The 19,929-nt window shown below is 42.5% G+C and overlaps 2 protein-coding genes across 4 annotated transcripts in view; one reads left to right on the top strand and one right to left on the bottom strand.

The window, feature by feature from the left end:
- The first annotated feature begins 6 nt into the window (after positions 1-6).
- zgc:91910 (Zinc finger protein 706-like) lies at positions 7-1,828 on the top strand. Of its 2 annotated transcripts, none has more exons than XM_063185525.1 (4): positions 7-115; positions 467-605; positions 716-818; positions 1,256-1,828. In XM_063185525.1, the coding sequence occupies exons 2-3, from the start codon at positions 471-473 to the stop codon at positions 809-811; spliced, it is 231 nt and encodes a 76-aa protein (XP_063041595.1). In that variant the 5' UTR covers positions 7-115; positions 467-470; the 3' UTR covers positions 812-818; positions 1,256-1,828. The 2 variants fall into 2 exon arrangements, with proteins under 2 accessions (XP_063041595.1, XP_063041596.1); XM_063185526.1 differs by having other exon boundaries at positions 21-115; positions 464-605.
- Positions 1,829-3,031: 1,203 nt separating this feature from the next.
- The window catches only part of nup98 (nucleoporin 98 and 96 precursor), a 42,547-nt gene continuing 25,649 nt past the window's right edge, over positions 3,032-19,929 (bottom strand). For both annotated transcript variants that reach the window (XM_063185528.1, XM_063185529.1), the window contains 12 exons: positions 16,376-16,475; positions 14,714-15,149; positions 13,373-13,593; positions 12,300-12,584; positions 11,712-11,869; positions 11,075-11,215; positions 9,608-9,750; positions 8,932-9,153; positions 8,292-8,533; positions 7,772-7,926; positions 5,071-5,182; positions 3,032-4,057 (listed from right to left, as the gene is read on the bottom strand). In XM_063185528.1, coding sequence (XP_063041598.1) covers positions 3,858-4,057; positions 5,071-5,182; positions 7,772-7,926; positions 8,292-8,533; positions 8,932-9,153; positions 9,608-9,750; positions 11,075-11,215; positions 11,712-11,869; positions 12,300-12,584; positions 13,373-13,593; positions 14,714-15,149; positions 16,376-16,475 — 2,415 coding nt within the window. In that variant the 3' untranslated portion in view covers positions 3,032-3,857. The remainder of the gene's footprint in view (positions 4,058-5,070; positions 5,183-7,771; positions 7,927-8,291; positions 8,534-8,931; positions 9,154-9,607; positions 9,751-11,074; positions 11,216-11,711; positions 11,870-12,299; positions 12,585-13,372; positions 13,594-14,713; positions 15,150-16,375; positions 16,476-19,929) is intronic.

The raw sequence follows: 19,929 nt of genomic DNA on the forward strand, positions 1-19,929 counted from the left end.
TCAGTCGTGTGACGTAGTAACTCCGCCTAGAGAGCATCCTTTCCGTGGCTTGCTGCTGTTGCTTCTCGCGCATTCCTGATACCGGTCTGGTGATTACATCCCCTTTAATTACCAGGTAATTCAATTTTATGTCAAACATTTTACCCTAAGCATAAAATGTAAACCAGTCGATCATATATGAACCCCCTCGTTAATTTGACTCTTACGAAAGCCACAACAGAAGAACTGTTGGGGTGTTAGCAAGAGCAGATAGCTTATCGTTGTGAGTTTAGCTATTTTTGACTGTTACTTGACTAGCCTAATTATGACTTTCTTCTGTTTTCTAATCTGGAGATACATGAATATGCATTTATGCTCGCCATTCTAGTTTTAATTGATGACCATCGTCAAAAAACCGCATGCTTTGAACTAGCCTATCTAGACGATATTTGAACTGCCTATTGGTTTTCATTTTATGACGTAGCAGCGCCATGGCTCGCGGACAACAGAAGATTCAATCGCAGCAGAAAAACGCCAAAAAAGCCGCAGACAAGAAGAAAGGGCAGGCTCCGGACCAGAAGGCTGCAGCCAAAGCGGCACTGGTCCACACGTGTACTGTGTGCCGGGTTAGTGTGTACTTTCTTAAAAGTCAAAACATTTGTTTTATATTAAATGTGATGTAGTAAAGTGGTTGGCTGCTTCTACTATCCCAAGCTTTCTTTACCCTGCATTTCAGACTCAGATGCCAGATCCCAAAACTTATAAACAACACTTTGAAAGTAAACATCCCAAGTCGCCAATGCCAGCTGAGCTCGTGGATGTGCAAGCATAAGAAACAGGTCAGTATGTAACTAAGTTGCTTTGACTTTTTGCCCCCATTTTGTAGGCCTATGTAGCCTATTGGTCTCAAAAGATAATGATGGTAGTATCAAAACCAATATCCAAAGGGCAGTCATGGGTTAAGCGGTTAGGGCGTCAGACTTGTAGCCCAAAGGTTGCCAGTTCAACTCTCGACCCGCCAGGTTGGTGGAGGGAGTAATTAACCAGTGCTCTCCCCCATCCTCCTCCATGACTGAGGTACCCTGAGCATGGTACTGGCCCGCGGCCATTGAGGACCCCCTTGCACGGGTGAGGCTCAAAGGCAATTTCGTTGTGTGCAGTGTGCAGTGAACGCTTGTGTGCTGTGGAGTGGTGTGTCACAATGACAATGGGAGTTGGAGTTTCCCAGTTGGGTTTTCACTCTTGCAATAAGTGTTTTATTCTCTCCACATTACAGACACCACGATGGAGTCAAGTCCAGTATAGGCCTACCAGTGAAGACATGAAAGGAATTTTGGCTTGTTGTGTGTTTGGCTTTGTGTAGATGACAGGACATAACCAGAATCAATAACTGATTGTCCACCACCATGCCAAACCAAAACAGGCCTAAACTTGTGTTTAAAGGTGCTACTGATTTCAGTATCTTGCTGTACGTGTAAAATGAGGAAAAACAGTGCAACTTTTGTCGACATTCTCTGTTTACCCCCACACCTGCCGTCATCATTCAGATGTGGAGAAGAAAGCATGTATCCCTGCTGTCCAAAACCCAAGAAAGAAAGAAATAGATTACATACGATCATATGATATAGCATTCAATAATGAAATGACTCCTGCTTTAAGCACCTGTTCAGCTGTTGGATTAGTTGGCCAATATCAAAGCAAAGGTGCCATAGACTGTATGTATGAGATTAATGCAACACGAATATTCGCAAAATTACTTCCTGCAAGAAGCACATCTATTTTGTGAAACACGGCCATCAATGTACACATAAATGTTGTTTTTGTATTAAAGGTTTTTTATCAAAAAGTTCTTTCAGAATCTACTTATTTCCAGAAATGGTACAGTAGCCTAATGCTGTTAGTATTTTTGGAAAAAAGGTTCGCACACTCCTTTGGATTTTGTTCTTTTAAGTATTTTTTTCTTCTTTTTATTCATTCATTCAATGGCAAGCATGATGACGTTTCGACCTCTCGCTCTTCCTCAGATTCAGTATTAGTATATTCAGTAGCCTAATGCTGTTAGTGTCATCCCATTCCTAACACATGGGGTTAGGGTTATATGATGATATTCTATGGCTGTAGTATCTTAAAGTCAAGGATCCTGGCCTTGCTAGGACGTTAAACACCCAGTGATTGGATACTCTTTGGTGAACTCCACAGAGTATCCAATCACTGGGCATTTCACGTCGTTTATGTCGGTCCACCTTTTGCAGCCATTACAGCGTGTTGAGGTCAAGGCCATCCTAAGCAGCCCAATTGGGCGGGAAACCCAATCTGGCAACACTGCTGGCAACCTCCCAGGGTTGTCCATCAGAAAAGCATGATTCACCCCTCCAGAGAACACATCTCCACTATTTAAGAGTCCAGTGCCAACATGCTCTACACCAGAAGTGGGGAACCTTTATCATTGGAGGGGCCACTTCAATTTCCTCCAAGGGCCGTACTATGAACACAAAATAGGATTTCCCCATGCACTTTAGGCCTATATTGAAGGCAGCCACCTTTAAAACAGACCCCGCCTTCTCTGGGTCCCCTGAATATAACTTAATTGCATTGCAAGTGTAATTCCTGAGATTCCTTTACAAAATGTAATTTCATGTTAAGCTGCATAATGTTAAATTATAGCGGGGGCCGGATAAAACAACCTCAAGGGCCACAAATGGCCCTCGAGACAGGTTCTCCACCCCTGCTTTACACCACTGTATCCAAGCCTTTGCATAGCACTTGGTGATGTACGGCTTGGATACAGTTGCTCAGCCATGGAAAGCCATTCCATGAAACTCTGTGCAAAACACCAATCTATGATCAGTCCAAAGCTGTTTGAATACATAAAAACAGATAATCCCTTGCAAACCTAAGCATGGTGTCAACGCGGCACATGTCCAGGCCCGTGAACAGGAGACCAGACATGTCAGAGTTGCTCCTTGAAAATAGAACTCTAAGGCTCAGAAAAAAAGAAAATGTGCCAAGACCATCCCTGATAGAAACATTGAAGAGAACACAATTTCTGCAGTTTTCAAGAGCGAAAAATATTTTATTCATGGTTTTAATGAGGGAAAAGGGCAGCAATGATTTAGCTATTGTGGATAACAGCTTTCAAAAAATTCAATAAGGAGTTTTTTTGGACAAACTAAACAAACAGAAAAAAATAGCAGGACAAAAATAAGGTGTGCTTATAGAAAAGAGTCAACTGGTGGAAGGAAAGTGTTCCAGCTGTGCGTTTTGGCACAATTACACACCAAGTCTGCTGTAATTCTATTTTTTTTATACATTTTAAAACTTACAAAAATAGAAATATTACTTGCATTCTGCAATGCTATATTGTTTGGTACACAAAATCAATAACATACAGAGAAAATGAAACCCAGCTACAAACCCCATCTGAAACACCCGCACATCGGCGCAACACCTCATACAATCATGTAGAGTATCAGGACTCCCCGCACGTTTCCATGACAACACAATGTAACGGGCAGAGAAGGGTCTCCAGCAAAGCTGAAACATACTTGGCGGATACAATCTACCAGATCTGCCCTGCCCCCATTAAGGGTAAAAACCAGTTGCGGTCTAAACAGATTGTTTCTTCTCTTTTTTAGGATTGTAGAATTCATCTGCAGTTTTAACACCACAAACACTCTCATTATGCTTACAAACAGGGACTGCAATCATACAGAATGGAATGTAGAGTTTGAAACACATTACCTTTTCAGTACTCCACAATATTTTCTGAAAAAGGTCATAGCGAGTGCTGCTTGGACCACAAGCTTCTACTAAAATCAAATCCTCCATTTTTCTTGAACAAACACACAGTGGATTGCACCACTTTTTTTTTTTCTTCACTAGCTCAAAATAAGCTCCCGCAGGTATGACTGGGTGAGACTCCGGAGTTCTTCGAGAGCGTAGTCTTCAGGCATAGGCAGCCGGCCGATGTGGGGTGCCAGGCAACACAAGGGGATGGAGAGGGCGTCTGACGAGGCATCTACCCCCTGCTGCAGAGTCAGAACGGCACGCAGGATGTTGGCCACACGTTTGGCCATTTCTGTGGAGATAACATGACAAAGTGTTAGCCATAAAAAATATTTTCAATTGATTGAACAGTTTATTAAGGTAGGGACCGACAGATACAAAAACATTTACATAGATGTATGTACCATTACCATATGTACCCCATATGCATGCCATGTACCATGATGTTTTTAGCCAAAGCTAGTTCACAACAGTTGTCCTCCTCAATAAAAAAAACAAAATTTTATATATATATATATATATATATATATATATATATATATATATATATATATATATATATATATATATATATAAACATAATGGTAGTAGGTGACTGATGAGCAATAAATGACTATGAAAAGAGTGCACAATTGGTATGGTGAGTAATGCCCACGTAGGGATGTGCCAATACTGTAATTGCATTCCCTGGTTTACATCAACCAGAACTGATGAAGCTACTTGATTGAGAAACAACAAGCCTTTCAATTTTAAAGAAATCATCCAGACACAACTAAACTGTTTGGAAGTAGCCACATGAAATAACTGCTGCTCTTCGGCTTACAAATAATTTAAGTGTCTTAGTAGTAACTCCAAGGTGATGGAGAGGGTAGGTTGGTGTGAAAAGGACTTTGATGCCAACATGTTGCAGCCAAAGACGGCCTTCCTCAGGGTAGGGAAGGAAGGAACGAGGAACGTCTCTTCTGCATTTTATTGCTGACTTCAAATGTTACCCAAATACAATAAAAGGCAGTTACCAGCACATTCTCTTGAGGACCTCGGATGTATTGCAATGAAACACACTCATTTTGAACTCCAGGAAAACCTGCGGTCAGTGCCAGTGGCAAACAGCAGTCAACAGAGTTAAAAACTCTTCGGACTCAGGACGTGAACCACAACATCCCTGACACCTTAAATTTGTGTACCGGTGCATGAAAAGAGGACAATGTTCTCACTTTGTTGTTGTTGTATCCTCTTTTGTGTAGGATACAACAAAACAAAAAAGGCAAATAAAATCAGGCAAATAAAATGTTAAATTGCCCTCACCTGACTGTGCAAGCCTGTCCTTAGCTGAAGCACACTGGAGGAGTTCAATTCTGCTGCATAGTGACGTCACCTCAGTGTAGAGTCTTTCCAGCTGATACCCAGGCCCCTCCATCTGCACAACCAAGACAAAAAAAAGATGAATTACATCAGTTTGTTTTGAAATATGAATCCAGTACCCACATCGCATCTTCTTTTACCTACTGGTTAAATGTGCACTGTTTAGCACAGTCAGACCCTTTTCTGAGTTGTCTGTAATGTAACAGAGTGGTCCTCATGAAATGCAGTCTGTTATTTGGCTTATTTGGAAAGTGTCTCGACCTGCTTTTGAATTGCTGTCTATGGGCATGTCCAATTCTGTATTCAATACCAACCTAGACATTTGTATTAAAAATGTGCCACTGACCAAGTGGTTAGTGGTGATCAGTAGCCTAGCGCAGCCAGACCCGTACAGCAAAAAGCTGTACCAGGGTCTAGGAGAGCTGGGCAGCAGTGTGGGCGGGATAAACGGTTGCTTCAGCACTCAACGTCACGCAATTGGATGGCAAACAACCAATCCCCACACACTTCTGTGTAACGTCACAGCTGTCTCGTACACGCGACACGCCCCTTTGAAGTTGAAGCGGCAATTTCGAGCCGTCGTAGCAGTGAATTCGTGTGATGACCACAGCCACAAACAAGTTTCCTAATAAATCGTGTTTTCACTTATACAGTTCAAAAATGCATCGTTTTCAACCACATGGCCCTCCTTGATCAATCAGCGAAATGTCGAGCAATTTGGGGCTTGTTAAATGGTTATATTTATGATTGTTGTCAACATGGCATGTTCGGTGTTAGCTAGCTAGCTGTATACCCATAACTAATACATGGCTAGCCGCTAGGTCGGTAGACCAGGTGTCATTCCCATCTATTTAGTAAGCGACTTACAGACTTTCAAAGCTCCCAAATGTCTCGTTTTTAATGACATGGATCTTATTAGAATTTGGGGCCGGCATATAATACAAGGCTGGATACCTAGCTCTGCTATTGACGACAGGTTAGCTAGCCAGCGAGGGCCTCTTTGTAGGTGACGCGGCAACATCCAGCCGTCGTAGCAGTGAATTCGTGTGATGACCACAGCCACAAACAAGTTTCCTAATAAATCGTGTTTTCACTTATACAGTTCAAAAATGCCTCGTTTTCAACCACATGACCCTCCTTGATCAATCAGCAAAATGTCGAGCAATTTGGGGCTTGTTAAATGGTTATATTTATGATTGTTGTCAACATGGCATGTTCGGCGTTAGCTAGCCAGCTATCCATAACTTTCCCGGATTGTCGCTCCCAACGCAGGACGCTCCCCGGTCAGCTCGCTCCCACTAGCCAGACTATCGATCCCACCGCCATATAACGGAGCTAGTTATCTTTTTGATGTTAGTTTTTTGTTTCTAACCCTAGTTTTTTTCCCCCAAGACTAACCCTAACCTGGACACCTATGTCTGTGTTGTTGACGACAGGTCAACTAGCCACTAGCTTGGTAGACTCGGTGTCATTCCCATCTATTTAGTAGCTACTCAAAGACTTCCAAAGCTCCCAAATGTCTCGTTTTTAATGGCATGTGTCTTGTTAGAAATTGGGGCAGCAATTTCATTCTACACATACAGTAGTGGTCTGATAATAACGTGTGACTATCTGGTTCTGTAAAATGCTCAACTTAGCTTACCGAGCTAGTTTAAAACACCGAATGATCAAATGGTAATGTGTTGAGATCTATTTGTGCCCCATAAGTTCATGGTGTATTATTACATCAATCCATGTCAGCCACGAAATGTATTATCATCCAGGCTTTTTAAATTAAGTAAACACTTTCGTGCTGTACGTAGCACGGACGGACACCATGCTTCTTCTTAGAAAGTTTCCTGTTTACTAGGTAGCCCGGCCCCCCTCGCGATTTGATTGGCCCTGTCATCGGATAACTTTCAGCCTCGCAAAACGACCGGGGTCCGCTAGACTGCCCCCGGGAGCAAATTCAATTTGCGGTCGCTAGGGGCGTCTAGATTTCTAGGCTAGGTGATCAGTGTATCCCCCAAGGTATTCCCCAAGTTTTGTAGTGAAATAGGGCTTCTGTTGTTCTCTCTTTTTCCATGTAGAAAATGCTTAATAAAACATGCCAATATGTCGCTGTCAAACTTGTCAGGGAACACCAGTGCACATCAGTAACCACTTGGTGAGTGCTAAATCGTGAACATGGCCTTTAACCTTAAAGAGCTGGAGAAAAATGCCCTCTAAATGCCTAAGCCATTTTTGGGAAAAGGAAAAAAGAAATCTCAGCCTATGAAGCACATAAAAACATTAAATAGATTGTATTTCATGTGCCTAAAACCGTGCGGTGCAGCTCCCAAATTTCTCTAGGGACTATAACCAATTCCCTGCAATAACCGATTTAGCCAAGTGTAATGTAATGCAATGTTTCTCTGGCCATTTCTGGTGCCCATCATCACACCAATACAAAAATGATGATCTAAAAGTTAGGATGTGTTATGCAATCATATCGGGGCAGCTAATCCTACACCTTTATTCATGGCTGAGGTGCCCTTGAGCAAGGCACCTGATCTTACATTGCTGCAGGGACTGTAACCAATACCCTGTATAATGACTAAGTCACTTTGGTTACAAAAGCGCCAGTCAAGTGTAATGTGCTGTACTGTACTGTAGTACCACCTACCTGCTGGATGGACTGCAGTGTTTGGATGACGTGGATGTAGTCCAGAAACACTTTCCCAGAAATGTCCCAGTCTTGTATCTGAGCATGCCGCTCTGGCACGGCGAGACCTTCCAGGAGGTGCAGCAGGTATTCGTGGTTGTCGTTTATGATGCCATCTAAACAAAGACGAAAAAGTGAGTGTTTTTCCCCCCTCTTCCACTTTGTTTATCGAACAAAGCATCTCAGACAATATCCCTCAGTTCAGTGTACGATTTTCTTTTCTTTTTTGCAATTGTAAAATACAAGGACTGCTCCTGGAGGAGCGGGTGCACTAAACAACTCCTCCCTCTGTCGTCCCAGTCACTCAGAATTTTATTTATTTTATTTGACAATATGTTTGACACTGCACAAGATTAAAATAAAGCAAGAAAAGGAAGAAAGGAAGTGGTAGAAAAACACCTTTGGTGCTCAGGCCCTAATAAGGTCAATGACCCAGATACAATTGCAAAATCGGACAAATCTGACAATAGATTTTTTTTACCAGCGGCGAGATGGTGAATGACCAAGCGGTGGCACTGGCTCCAGCTGTTGGCATGGTAAAGGTGCAGCGCCTCTTGGTGTCTGTCGGAGATGTGGCGGGCGCGGACGGCCTTGGCCTCGTGAATCCACTGTGCCGGGATCAGCAGTCTCTCCTGGAGGAAATTCTCTTTCTCAGCGGAATCCTCCGATTCCAGTAGTGAGCAGTAAGTGCACAGCATCTCGCGCACCGCTCGCTCGCGTTGCCTACCAGGAGAAAAAAAAAAGGTCACCGTTGCTCTGCTTTTTTATTTTGATTATGCATCAGGTAGAGGGATTCTGTCATCATTAACGATTGTTTGTTCGTTTTGTTAGTCACCGTGCAATGAGTTAATTTGGTCACAAATTACATACCACATCACAGGCCAGATGTCACAATATTATGTCAAAGCTGCCTGTCATTCATAGTAATTTAGGATTAGACTTGGTCAACTTTTCCTTGCACCTGTCAGCCAGGACCAAAATGGAGATTTATTATTCTGCATTTCTTGTTTTGGGTATTTATTCAGTCGCCATGTAACAGGATAATACACCAGACTTGGTGGAAGAGAAGCCTTTAATGTAGTAATGCATCCAGTGTAGCACCTAGCGTAAGGGATGCTTACATGGAGTTGGATATATGCAGCAACACGAATATGGCCAAGTCCCAGTGGCCTGCGCTCTCCAGCTGGGCTGCGTAGCTGGTGTGAAGGTGAGCTTGGCACTCTGGCGACAGGTGGGTGTAGTTTAATGCCTGCAGGACGTTCCACAGGTGCCAACACAAACGGTAGTCGAGCCGCTGGACAGTTACTGTGCTGGGATCTAGCAGGTGCTGCAGGTTATGATGTCTGTGGATGAGACAACAAACAAAAACACAAGGCCATCAACACATCTTACAATCGGGGAAGCATCTTTGTCGTTTGAAAACACAACTGCACATGTGCAGGTGTTTATCTCCAAAAACGGGAAAGCACAACTAACAAAACTTACAAGTCAACCAACAATACAAGGTCAACACAGCATGTAAACAACGGTTATGTGATCACCGGTATTGAACAAGATGCCCATAGACAGAATCTGATCTGCTGCATGTCTAAGTTGAAGGATATACAGGCATGGTAAAACTGTGCGCTACCATCTTGGTTGACATCTCCTATGGTTTATTCACGCTGTGAGCCATGCATGTGTTGTAAAGCCAAAATAGAATTATTGTGAACAACTATGGATATTATCTGACAATAATCATAGCTTGCACAGTATTTGTTTTTGTTAAGTAAAGTAATGTTAAACGAGTTGACTTACCGGTCACAGTAGAGTTTTAATAAATGGAAGCATATGTCATACACCGGGATCTTCATCCCACTCTCCTCCATCTCCTCAGGGTCACCACTCTCAAGATATGGAGGCAGCGGAGCACAAGCATATTTTAGCCCATCACAAGAGCCCTGCATCATGGAGAAAACATAACCACAACTAATTAGCCTGTTTTTAAAGCGGGGCACAAGACTATTTCGGCCCATTACAAGAACCCTGCGTTGTGAAGAAAAGATATCCACAACCAATTAGCCTGTTTTTAAAGGAAAACATCTCATTATGAGACATTAGACAATATATTTTGTTATGTAAAAAAAAAGGTATCAACAACTCTTCTGAGATAATGTTTGGTATTTGTATTTACAATACTTAAGGTCTGATGCAGCCGGATTGCAATGAAAACTACTGGCGGCCAAAGACTAAAGGGTTAAAACCCTAAGTTTTATTGACCATTTTGGTCTTAAGTTACAAATGAAATACTTGCAGATTGCAAGCTTCCACGTTATGATTTACCTCTTTCTACTGATGCATTTTAGAATTGAGTGTATACATTAAAGGCACCATATGTGTTTTTTGTGTCATTTTGAAGTGTCCATGTGCTGCCCATCATCAACTAAACATTTACAACTACAAGCATTTAATGGTTTCACTTTTTTAGCAGATGGCAGATGGCAATTGTTGAAAATACTATACAAACGTGTATTCTACAGTTTCCTGTTATTTGTCTAATTTCTTGACATTTTTTCAAACGACATTCTGTTTTGAAAAATTGCTAGTTACTTTGGCATTTGTCTATGTTATTTTGAGAATGTTATCTCTGTTTTTAGAAATGAGCCAAACCAATGAGAAACCTGTGATATATGGGCATTACTTTCTGTATATGAATTTACAGTAAAGAAAGTTACTGATAAATGTCCTTGGTAAATTGTCTGTGTTGTCAAACTTCAATGGTTCCACTCACTTTTTCAATTTTATACATAGTCGATATCTGTTAGCAAACAAAACAAAACATCTAACCATTTTGCCTTGCAGTGCTTACACAATGGCAAAGGGATAATGTATTTTGGGGGTACTGATGATATATGTGGGGAAGGAATTTAGTTTTGACACACGGGTAAACTGTTTTTGGAGCGATATGAGCAAGTGATGAGGATCCATGTGGCTATGCTGAACCATCCAGTTTATTTTGACAGAAGGACTAAATGAATGCAAATGAGCCAAAGCAATTGAGAAGGATCTATGCCATTTTTATGGAACTGACTATTTATGTGGGAGAAGGGTTAGTGCTGATGCAAGAATGTTTTGGGAGGCATATGCCATTTTGCGAGTTATCTGAACTGTTGTGCAGAAGTGTAAGTGTTTGGCCAACTGACCCAATGGCTATAGGAATGTCATCTCAGTTTCAAGAAATTAGACAAACCAATCGAGAAAAACTGTAAGTTACATGTTGCTCACCTGAAAGGCATGCTCGTATTTCAAGAGTGCATCAGAAACGGAGGCGGTGGGAGGCAGCATGTACCACAAGTGCACCGCAACACAGCGCTGCCAGTCTAGTTCAGCGCAAACATTCACACAGCTGTTTGTAGACTGCCACACCTTTAGGAAAATAGACAGACAGGCCATGATGAGACTTAAAAACTCACCTCCTAAACAAACATAGAATTACATTACATTACATTGCTCTTAGTTGACGCTTTCATTTATTCAAAGCGACTTACAGTTATTACTTTTCAGGGTATTGGGTATCACAGTCCATGGAGCAATGTGGGGTTAGGTGCCTTGCTCAAGGGCACTTCAGCCATGGATGGAGATGTAGGGAGAGGCCGCCCCACCCTGAATTATCATTATAATTATTATTATAACTATTATCAGGGCTCTAAATTAACACCAGCCAACCAGCCAAATTCTGGTGAAATTTCAGTTTGTCTGGTGTAAAAAAGAAAACATACCAGCCACTTTCACCCATTAGTGAGTGTGCATTTGGCCTGTAAAATGAACAACTACCAGCCATTTTGTCTGGAGGTGAAAATAATTAATTTAGAGCCCTGACTATTATTACCATTATTACTAAGAAGATATAAATAAGTCATACCGGTTTACCAGCCAGTAAAGCATAGATGCGAAGTCTCTCTTCCTGCAAACAAGAGTCGGTCTGCATGCGGTTCCAGTCGGTGAGCTGCAGGGCCAGGAGCTCCTGGTTGAAGGGCAGGCCGGCAGCCTGGGACAGCAGCAGAGACAGACGATGGTCCCCTACGAACATCCAGAATCAAAAGAACTCATTCAAAAAACATACATTTAAAAATAATTTCTGTTAATTTACGAAAACAACTAGTCCAGTAAATTAGACGTGGTTTGTCACAAAGTAGAGTCATATCAGGGACAAGGAATGTGTCCTCCAATCACCCTATTTGCGCAGCAAATTGTTTTTCTGTTTGAATTTGTGTAGCAAGTTGATGGGGCAAGTTGATGGTACGGCTACACTGATAAGGAGTTTGAACCTAAACCTTTACTTCCACCCACTAAGTTCATCTTCACTAATGGTATATGATGCCAGACTATTCATTTCAATGTTATAGTTTCGCTTACCAGAATAACATAAATTAGAAAACAAGATTTCTACAACCTTAATTCAGAAATTCAAGGGGCATTTAGGGGAGAGCTGACAAAAGGATTCACAAACCGCTCTGCTGTGCCAGCTTGCAGGCTTGACTGATCTTGTATCCGGTCAGGTAGCTGAATATCGTCTCCGTCGAGCTGCCCTGCGCCGCCCCTCCCACCTCCTGGGAAATGCGGATCTCCGCGGCACTCGACAGCCACTCGGAGAAACGCTGGCGTCGCTCCAGCTGGTGCTTGTAAGAGCCGGCGCCGCCACCTTGCTCCATGTGGAGGTCATCACCGCTCTCACTCAGACGGCCCCACAATGCTTTGCACAGCATCCAGACTTGAAGCCAATGGCTCAGCACATCTGTGTTTAGTAGTAGAAGAGTAGAGATGGAGTAAAGATACTTCATTAATGAAATTAAAGTGGAAATCAGAGTTTATGAATGACATTGAAGTGCTATTCTGCAACTAGTCATATTAACTTGAACCGTCAAGAGATTCCGAGAGGAGTACATGAAATAGCCCATTACGGACAAAATACAAGTTCTCTAGCTCCCGTCTTGTTAACAACATTTCAGTGCTCCCTTGGTGAGCTTGACCAAACGGGGTTCAGGGGTGTGGGTAGCTGTCCAATCAATCACACGACGTCACCAGGAATTTTGAAAACTTCTTTCTTTATTTTTCGGTTAAAATTGGGAATTGCATGCAGATTTAGCAGTTTCCAACTTCAGGTGTTCTGATAATTCATGTACAACTTCCAAAATCCCTGAATGGCTTTAAGTATGTCAACAGCAAAGAGTTACAGAAGGCAGCTATAAGGTGTCGAATTAAAGGTGTCGTTTTGATTAATTGGCATACATTAGATTCCAACTCTTTTTCATTACCAGTATAAGAGAACGCCTGAAATTCCAGTCTGTTTTACCCAGGTCTATTGTAGTCGAATATAGGCACTATGAATTATATTTTAGTGATAAGACATTTTGCCGCCTCTTGCCTTACATGATACCAGTTGGTTATGATCAACATAAACAACTAATAACTGTATCAAGCCTAAGTGCAATGGAAATGCATTTATTATAAATAATAATAATAGTAATCACAATAACAACAACAACAACAATAATAATAGTAATCACAACCACAACAACTTACCGTTCCTGTCCCCGTCTTCAATGACCCCTGTGATCCACTGGGCGAACTCGTGAAGTGCCTGTACGCCTGCGTTGGGCTGGATGAAGGGGCAGGGCCCGTCTGTGGTGACGGTGCTGTGCTTCAGGCTGATGTCCAGCGGATGCAGATACAACAGCTGATTCACCTCAGACTCTGAGGATTCTAGACTCACCACCTCCTCCACGTGGACTTGAAAGGGGTTGCTATGTAACAGAGGGATGGATTAACATGAAAATTGACAAGACCAATGACAATGGGCAATAAATAATAAATACATAATGAGTACAAACAGAACAAAGGGGGGCGCTGTGGCGCAGCGCGCTAAGCCTCCCACATTTGGGCTTACATTGCCCACGGGTCCTTTCCCGACCCTGCCCCGTCTCTCTCTTCCAGTCATTTCCTGTCTACTCTCACACTGTCCTATAATAATAAAGGTCAAAAATCCCCCCTAAAAAAAAAAAAACAGAACAAGGGTTTCCACCTTGACTATGTCCCCTGAAAACAAATGTTTTGTATGACAAATGTAATTTCTAAAGTTGGTTTACAAAAACAAAACCACATATCAACCATTTGGTTTCTGGGGTGTGAAAAACAGACTTTGATGTCAAGGCCTATTAGTCCCATGTCTCTGATATTATTACATTGCATTTGGCAGACGCTTTATAACCAAAGCGACTTTCAAAAGAGGACCTAATCATAGCCAACATCACTAGCAAATACAAAGTGCACAGGAAATATACAAAACAAGTGCAGATGCTAGGAAGGGTTAGGTTTTTTTTTAATATATATAATCGAGTGCACATACAACACGCACACGCAAACGCACACGCATCATGTCAAACAAATATCGGCTAACCGCTCACCCTCCTTGACTAAGAACATGTCTGGGGGAATCACTGGCAATGCAGTGCTTTCAGAAACTCATCAAACATCAAAACAGTCATCACAACGGTGACAAAAAATCAAACACAAATAGTACAATAAGATATGAGACCCTCTACTGTTTGATATGTGAGAAAGGGGTTGACTCCTGTGCTGTAAGACCTGAATTGACAATACCTACTCTATTGAAGCACACTACATCAATGACTGTAATAAATGTTTGTCAGTATGTGCCGTGTTATGTTTATTTTTTTAAAACTGACCCATAAATACATGATAATAAATAAAAATAATCCAGTGATTTCCGATCAGAGATGATTTAAATGAACACATTGCACAGTGATGGGCTTTAGTGGCACAAACATGAGAGGGCATGAAACTCACTTCTTGAGAGGGGGGGGGGGGGAGAAATAAAAAAAAATACTTTAAAAAGAAACTCACTTCTTGGATGTGGTGGGTCTAGCCGAGAAGCTGTCCAGTTGGAGTGGATCCTTGGCAGCGACGTCCGGCGAAGCTCCGCCGCCGTGACCAGACAAGACCTGGCCGCTGTGGACCAGCTTCCAGCCCGGGCCCCACCCCACGCGGAACGAGCGGCCGTGGAACAAGGCTGCGTCCATCAGCAGTCGGCACTTCCCCTGAGTCACTGAGGTAGCGAGGGGAACGGGGGCCCCGAGGTGGCGCGCGCCCACTGTGGGCATGGCCGCCTCCGGGGCGGGGGCGGGGGAGGCGCGTGGTGCGAGGCCGTGGCTGCCGGATGACAGGAGCGCTGCGTACGGGTCGGGACTCAGCAGCAGCTGCTTGGCCTGCTTTGACGACGGCGGGAGATTATACGATGTTTCCTGAAGGTGACTCAAGAGGCCTTTCACGCCACTCAATCCTGTCGAATCATTTATCAATACACAATAAGACACATCACTGGTTTGAACAAAAATGTAATACATGATATGCCAAAAAATTTATACGACACACTTGACTTTAACCACCAATTTTACAATGATTTTATGTTGCTTTGGATAACAGCGTCAGCTAAGTGTAATGAAATGTAATTATTATTACCTCCGCCAAGGAGGTTATGTTTTCGGACGTGTTGATGTTTGTTTGTCATCAGGATAACTCAAAAAGTTATGAACAGATTTTGATGAAATTTTGTGTTGGAGTTGTAGGAAATGACAAAAGGAACAAGTGATTATTCTCCATTGCGAGTAAAATAGTCAAATGTTCTCTCAAACAGCTTCCTTGGCGGAGGTCTGCACTCTGAGTGCATTTCTAGTTTTTAATAATAGAATTTCCTGACATGATTTAATTGTTTTGACACATCTGTTCTGAAAATAACATCTATTCTGGTGCGGACAATGCAAATCACACAAAATTCTTTTGCCATTTAGGTGCATTCCCTTTTAATGGCAGCATTCATTTCCAGTGACTGCAACAGGTCTCATAGCACTGATTTTAGATATCTGAGAATAAGTGGTGACAAAACACTTAAGTGATGTCTGTACATCCTATTAGACTTTGAAAATTACTTAGATTTTAACAACTTCTTGAAATAGATTTAACATTTGTATAGAGTTTTGAGAGATCCTGTATGTAATAGTTAAGTGTGCGAACAGAATTTCCTAGAAATGGCAAGTAAACAATTGCACTGAAAATAAATTGTGTTTAACTATCGGACTTGATAACAGATATCTACATCAGGGACTCTCAATCTGTGGGCCCTGAAGGTATTCCAGGTGGGCCTGGAAAATCTAAATAATATTTGTGTTGTGTTGAGTTTTATTGCTTTTTGGGTCCGAGGTGGGCCCCAGAACATTTGTGAAATTGTCAAGTGGGCTCCAAGTTGGAAAGGGTTGGGAACCCCTGGTCAAGTCAAGTCAAGTCGTTTTTATTGTCAATTTCTTTACATGCACTGCTGCTCAAACAAAGAATTGAAATTACGTTTCTTACTTTCCCATGCAGACATAGACATAGACTCTAAACTCTAGGTTTGGACATAGACATGGACAATTAGACATAAGTATACATATATTACAACCCATGGTCTATCATGCAGTGAAATGAAATGAATACAGTGTATTACAGAGCAACGAGGACAATGGCTCTTACCAAATCTCTTTTCCTGCGAAGGGTATGTCTTTTGTTCTAATGGTTCTTGCTGATATGGGTCTCCATCATCATCTCCAAGAAACAGAGACGCCTTCATGATCTGTTCAGCAAAACCAAATGACAGAAATCAGACCCTTCCCCATCAACCTGTACATTATCAAATATGCTCATTCAAATCAACTGAACACCAACAAATTTCGTCATAACAGCCATGACTAGTTAGGGGCCAAGCAGCGAAGCTGGCGAAGGCCCCTACTGTTTTAGCTGGTATTCTTATTATTATGTCACCTCTTTCCTCTCCTTAGCAAGTCTATGGCAGCCCATAGAACCGTACGTAGGAAAATGCTGTAAATCGGCACACACATTCGGGCCCGGCTCAGCATTACCCACAGCAATTTATAGGTCCCCAGCCCCAACGCTCTAGCGCCACCAACAGGTCAAAGTTGCAGGTACATTTCTGCTTGTAACTTTTGAACCACTGGGCCAATTTTCATAAACTTGGTATCCCTGGAATCCTTGGGCCAAGACGAATCCAACACACCCTATGACGTCATTTTCCGCCTGGATAGTTTTCCCGCCATTTTGAATTTTGTAAAATTCAATAAAAATGCTATTTTTTCCGCAATTTTTGACCAATTCGCCCGAAACTTGGTATATAGTATCTCTGGACGGAGCTACACATGGGGTCTCAATGAATATTAGATATCTTTTATCGTTTTGCCGTGACAGCCAATCAAAATTGTCGTAAAAGTGGTGAAACAGGAAGTGAGGTCATATCTCAGCAACCAATTGACTGTTTCGGCTAGGATTTTGAACACACATAGATGTCCATCCCATGACCTAATGAAAACAAATTCAGACCCCCAGCTCAAACTCTGTAGCGCCACCAGCAGGTCAAAATTTTAGCTACCTTTTTGCCTGTAGCTTTTAAACCATATGCACGATGTAAAATATATTATTAGGGGCCAAGCAGCGAAGCTGGCGAAGGCCCCTAGTGTTTTAGTTCCCTCATTGACTCCAGTCAAAATTCTTCTCCCTCTGCAAGTCTATGGCAGCCCATAGAACCGTACATAGGAAAGTTATGAAAATTGGCACACATATTCGAGGCAGCATCAACATTACCCGCAGCGATTTATAGGTCCCCAGCCCCAACGCTCTAGCGCCACCAGCAGGTCAAAGTTGCAGGTACATTTCTGCTTGTAACTTTTGAACCGCTGGTCCAATTTTCAAAACCTTTGTATCCCTGGAATCCTTGGCCTAGGACAAATCCGAGAACTAGTGATGATATTGTACCCTGCGTGTATAGTTTTCCCGCAAATTAGAATTTTGTGAAATTCAATAAAAATGCTATTTTTCCCGCAATGTTTGACCAATTCGCCCGAAACTTGGTATATAGTATCTCTGGACTGAGGTACACATGGGGTCTCAAGGAATATTGGATATCTTTTATCGTTTAGCCGTGAGAGCCAATCAAAATTGTCGTAAACGTGGCGAAACAGGAAGTGAGGTCATATCTCAGCAACCGTTTGTTGAATTAGGCTGGGATTTTGTACACACATAGTAGTCCATCCCATGACCTACCACAAAAATCAGATCCCCAGCTCAAACTCTGTAGCGCCACCAGCAGGTCAAAATTTTAGCTACATTTTTGCCTGTAGCTTTTGAACCGTACTCCCAATTTTCAAAATATTGGTACACAGGTCATCTTCACACTATGTTGCACCCAGGTATGGATTTTCGTAACGATTGAAAAAACTATCAGCTCACAGCAGCCATTCAAAATTGTGGAAAGAATGGAGGGATTTTTTCTCATCTCTCTGTCCCCTTTGCCAACGGCACCTGCGCACGTTCACTGACACCATTCTCGGCAGGGGGTCTCTGGACACACAAGACACGAGAGCTTAGGTGTGTGCGTAGTTCTGCTATTGCTCTAGTGTCAACCAAAGCCCCACTGCCCCAGCCCCTGCACATACCCCCCCACCCCCCAACCCACACACACAGACAGAGGGAGAGGGAGGGGCAGAGGGAGAGAGAGGGAAGGAGGGAGGGAGGGAGAGAGAGAGAGAGAGAGAGAGAGAGAGAGAGAGAGAGAGAGACCATTGTTGTTCTCTCGGTTCCTCTGTCTCTCACACACACACACACACACACACACACACACACACGTTACTTCTATGTACACCAATTCCTCAGACCAGTCTCTCAAAAGGCTGGCCAACATTACATTGCAGCCTATAGGATTCTTATGTTTAGGATTTCAAGGACATATCTATTTTCAGTAGGCTCCCGATTCTTTTCCATAATATTGTATGTCATATAAACAATTTTACTAAATAGAATGATCACAGAGGATTATCATTGCTGTCCAAAAAGCAAGCCTCTGAAGTATAGAAATTACTTGCTGATATTTTATAGACTAATTTGAGAGGGAATGGAAATGTGTTACTCAATATAAATCAAGGGCAGCACAGGCCCTGCCATGGCCAACCGGTAGGGCACTCGTCTATCATGCGGCTGACCCGGGTTTGATTCCCAGCCCAGGTCCTTTGCCGACCCTCCCCGTCTCTCTCCCCATTTTCCCCTCCAAGTAATGCACCCCAACATCGGCGAGATTTGGGCCAAAGGGGGCGCTGCAGTTCCTTCTGTTGCCGTGGCAACTTTGGCAAGTTTACTGCTTGGCCCCGCATTGCTGCTTGCAGCTATATTTATCACTAGAATCCTTGGGCCAAGCCGAATCCAACGCACTATATGACGTTATGTCAACGCAGAAGGGAAATTCCGCCATTTTGAATTTTGTAAAATTCACTCTAAGTCTATGGTAGCCCATAGAACCATACATAGAAAAATGCTGTAAATTGGCACACATATTTGAAGCAGCATCAACATTACCCACAGCGAGTTATAGGTCCCCAGCCCCAATACTCTAGCGCCACCAGCAGGTGAAAGTCGCAGGTACATTTCTGCTTGTACTTTTTGAACCGCTGGGCCAATTTTCATAAACCTGGTATCCCTGGAATCCTTGGGCCACGACGAATCCAACGCACCATATGACGTCATTTTCTGCCTGGATAGTTTTCCCGCCATTTTGTATTTTTGTAAAATTCAATAAAAATGCTATTTTTCCGCAATTTTTGAAACATTTCGCCCGAAATTCGGTATATTGTATCTCTGTACTGAGGTTTGTATGGGGTCTCAAGAAATATTAGATATCTTAAATCGTTTAGCCTTGACAGCCAATCAAAATTGTCGTAAAAGTGGCAAAACAGGAAGTGAGGTCATATCTCAGCAACCGTTTGTCGAATTAGGCTAGGATTTTGTACACACATAGTAGTCCATCCCATGACCTACCACAAAGAAAATTATACCCCAGCTCAAACTCTGTAGCGCCACCAACAGGTCAAATTTTCTGCTACATTTTTGCCTGTAGCTTTTACACCGTATGCCTAATTTTGAAATAATACTATCAATAGAATCCTTGGGCCAAGCCGAATCCAACGCACTATATGACGTCATTTCAACCGGAAGAAAAAAGTCTGCCATTTTGAATTTTGTGAAAT

This window comes from Engraulis encrasicolus, chromosome 20, assembly GCF_034702125.1.
Source record: "Engraulis encrasicolus isolate BLACKSEA-1 chromosome 20, IST_EnEncr_1.0, whole genome shotgun sequence".
NCBI classification, from domain to species: domain Eukaryota; kingdom Metazoa; phylum Chordata; class Actinopteri; order Clupeiformes; family Engraulidae; genus Engraulis; species Engraulis encrasicolus.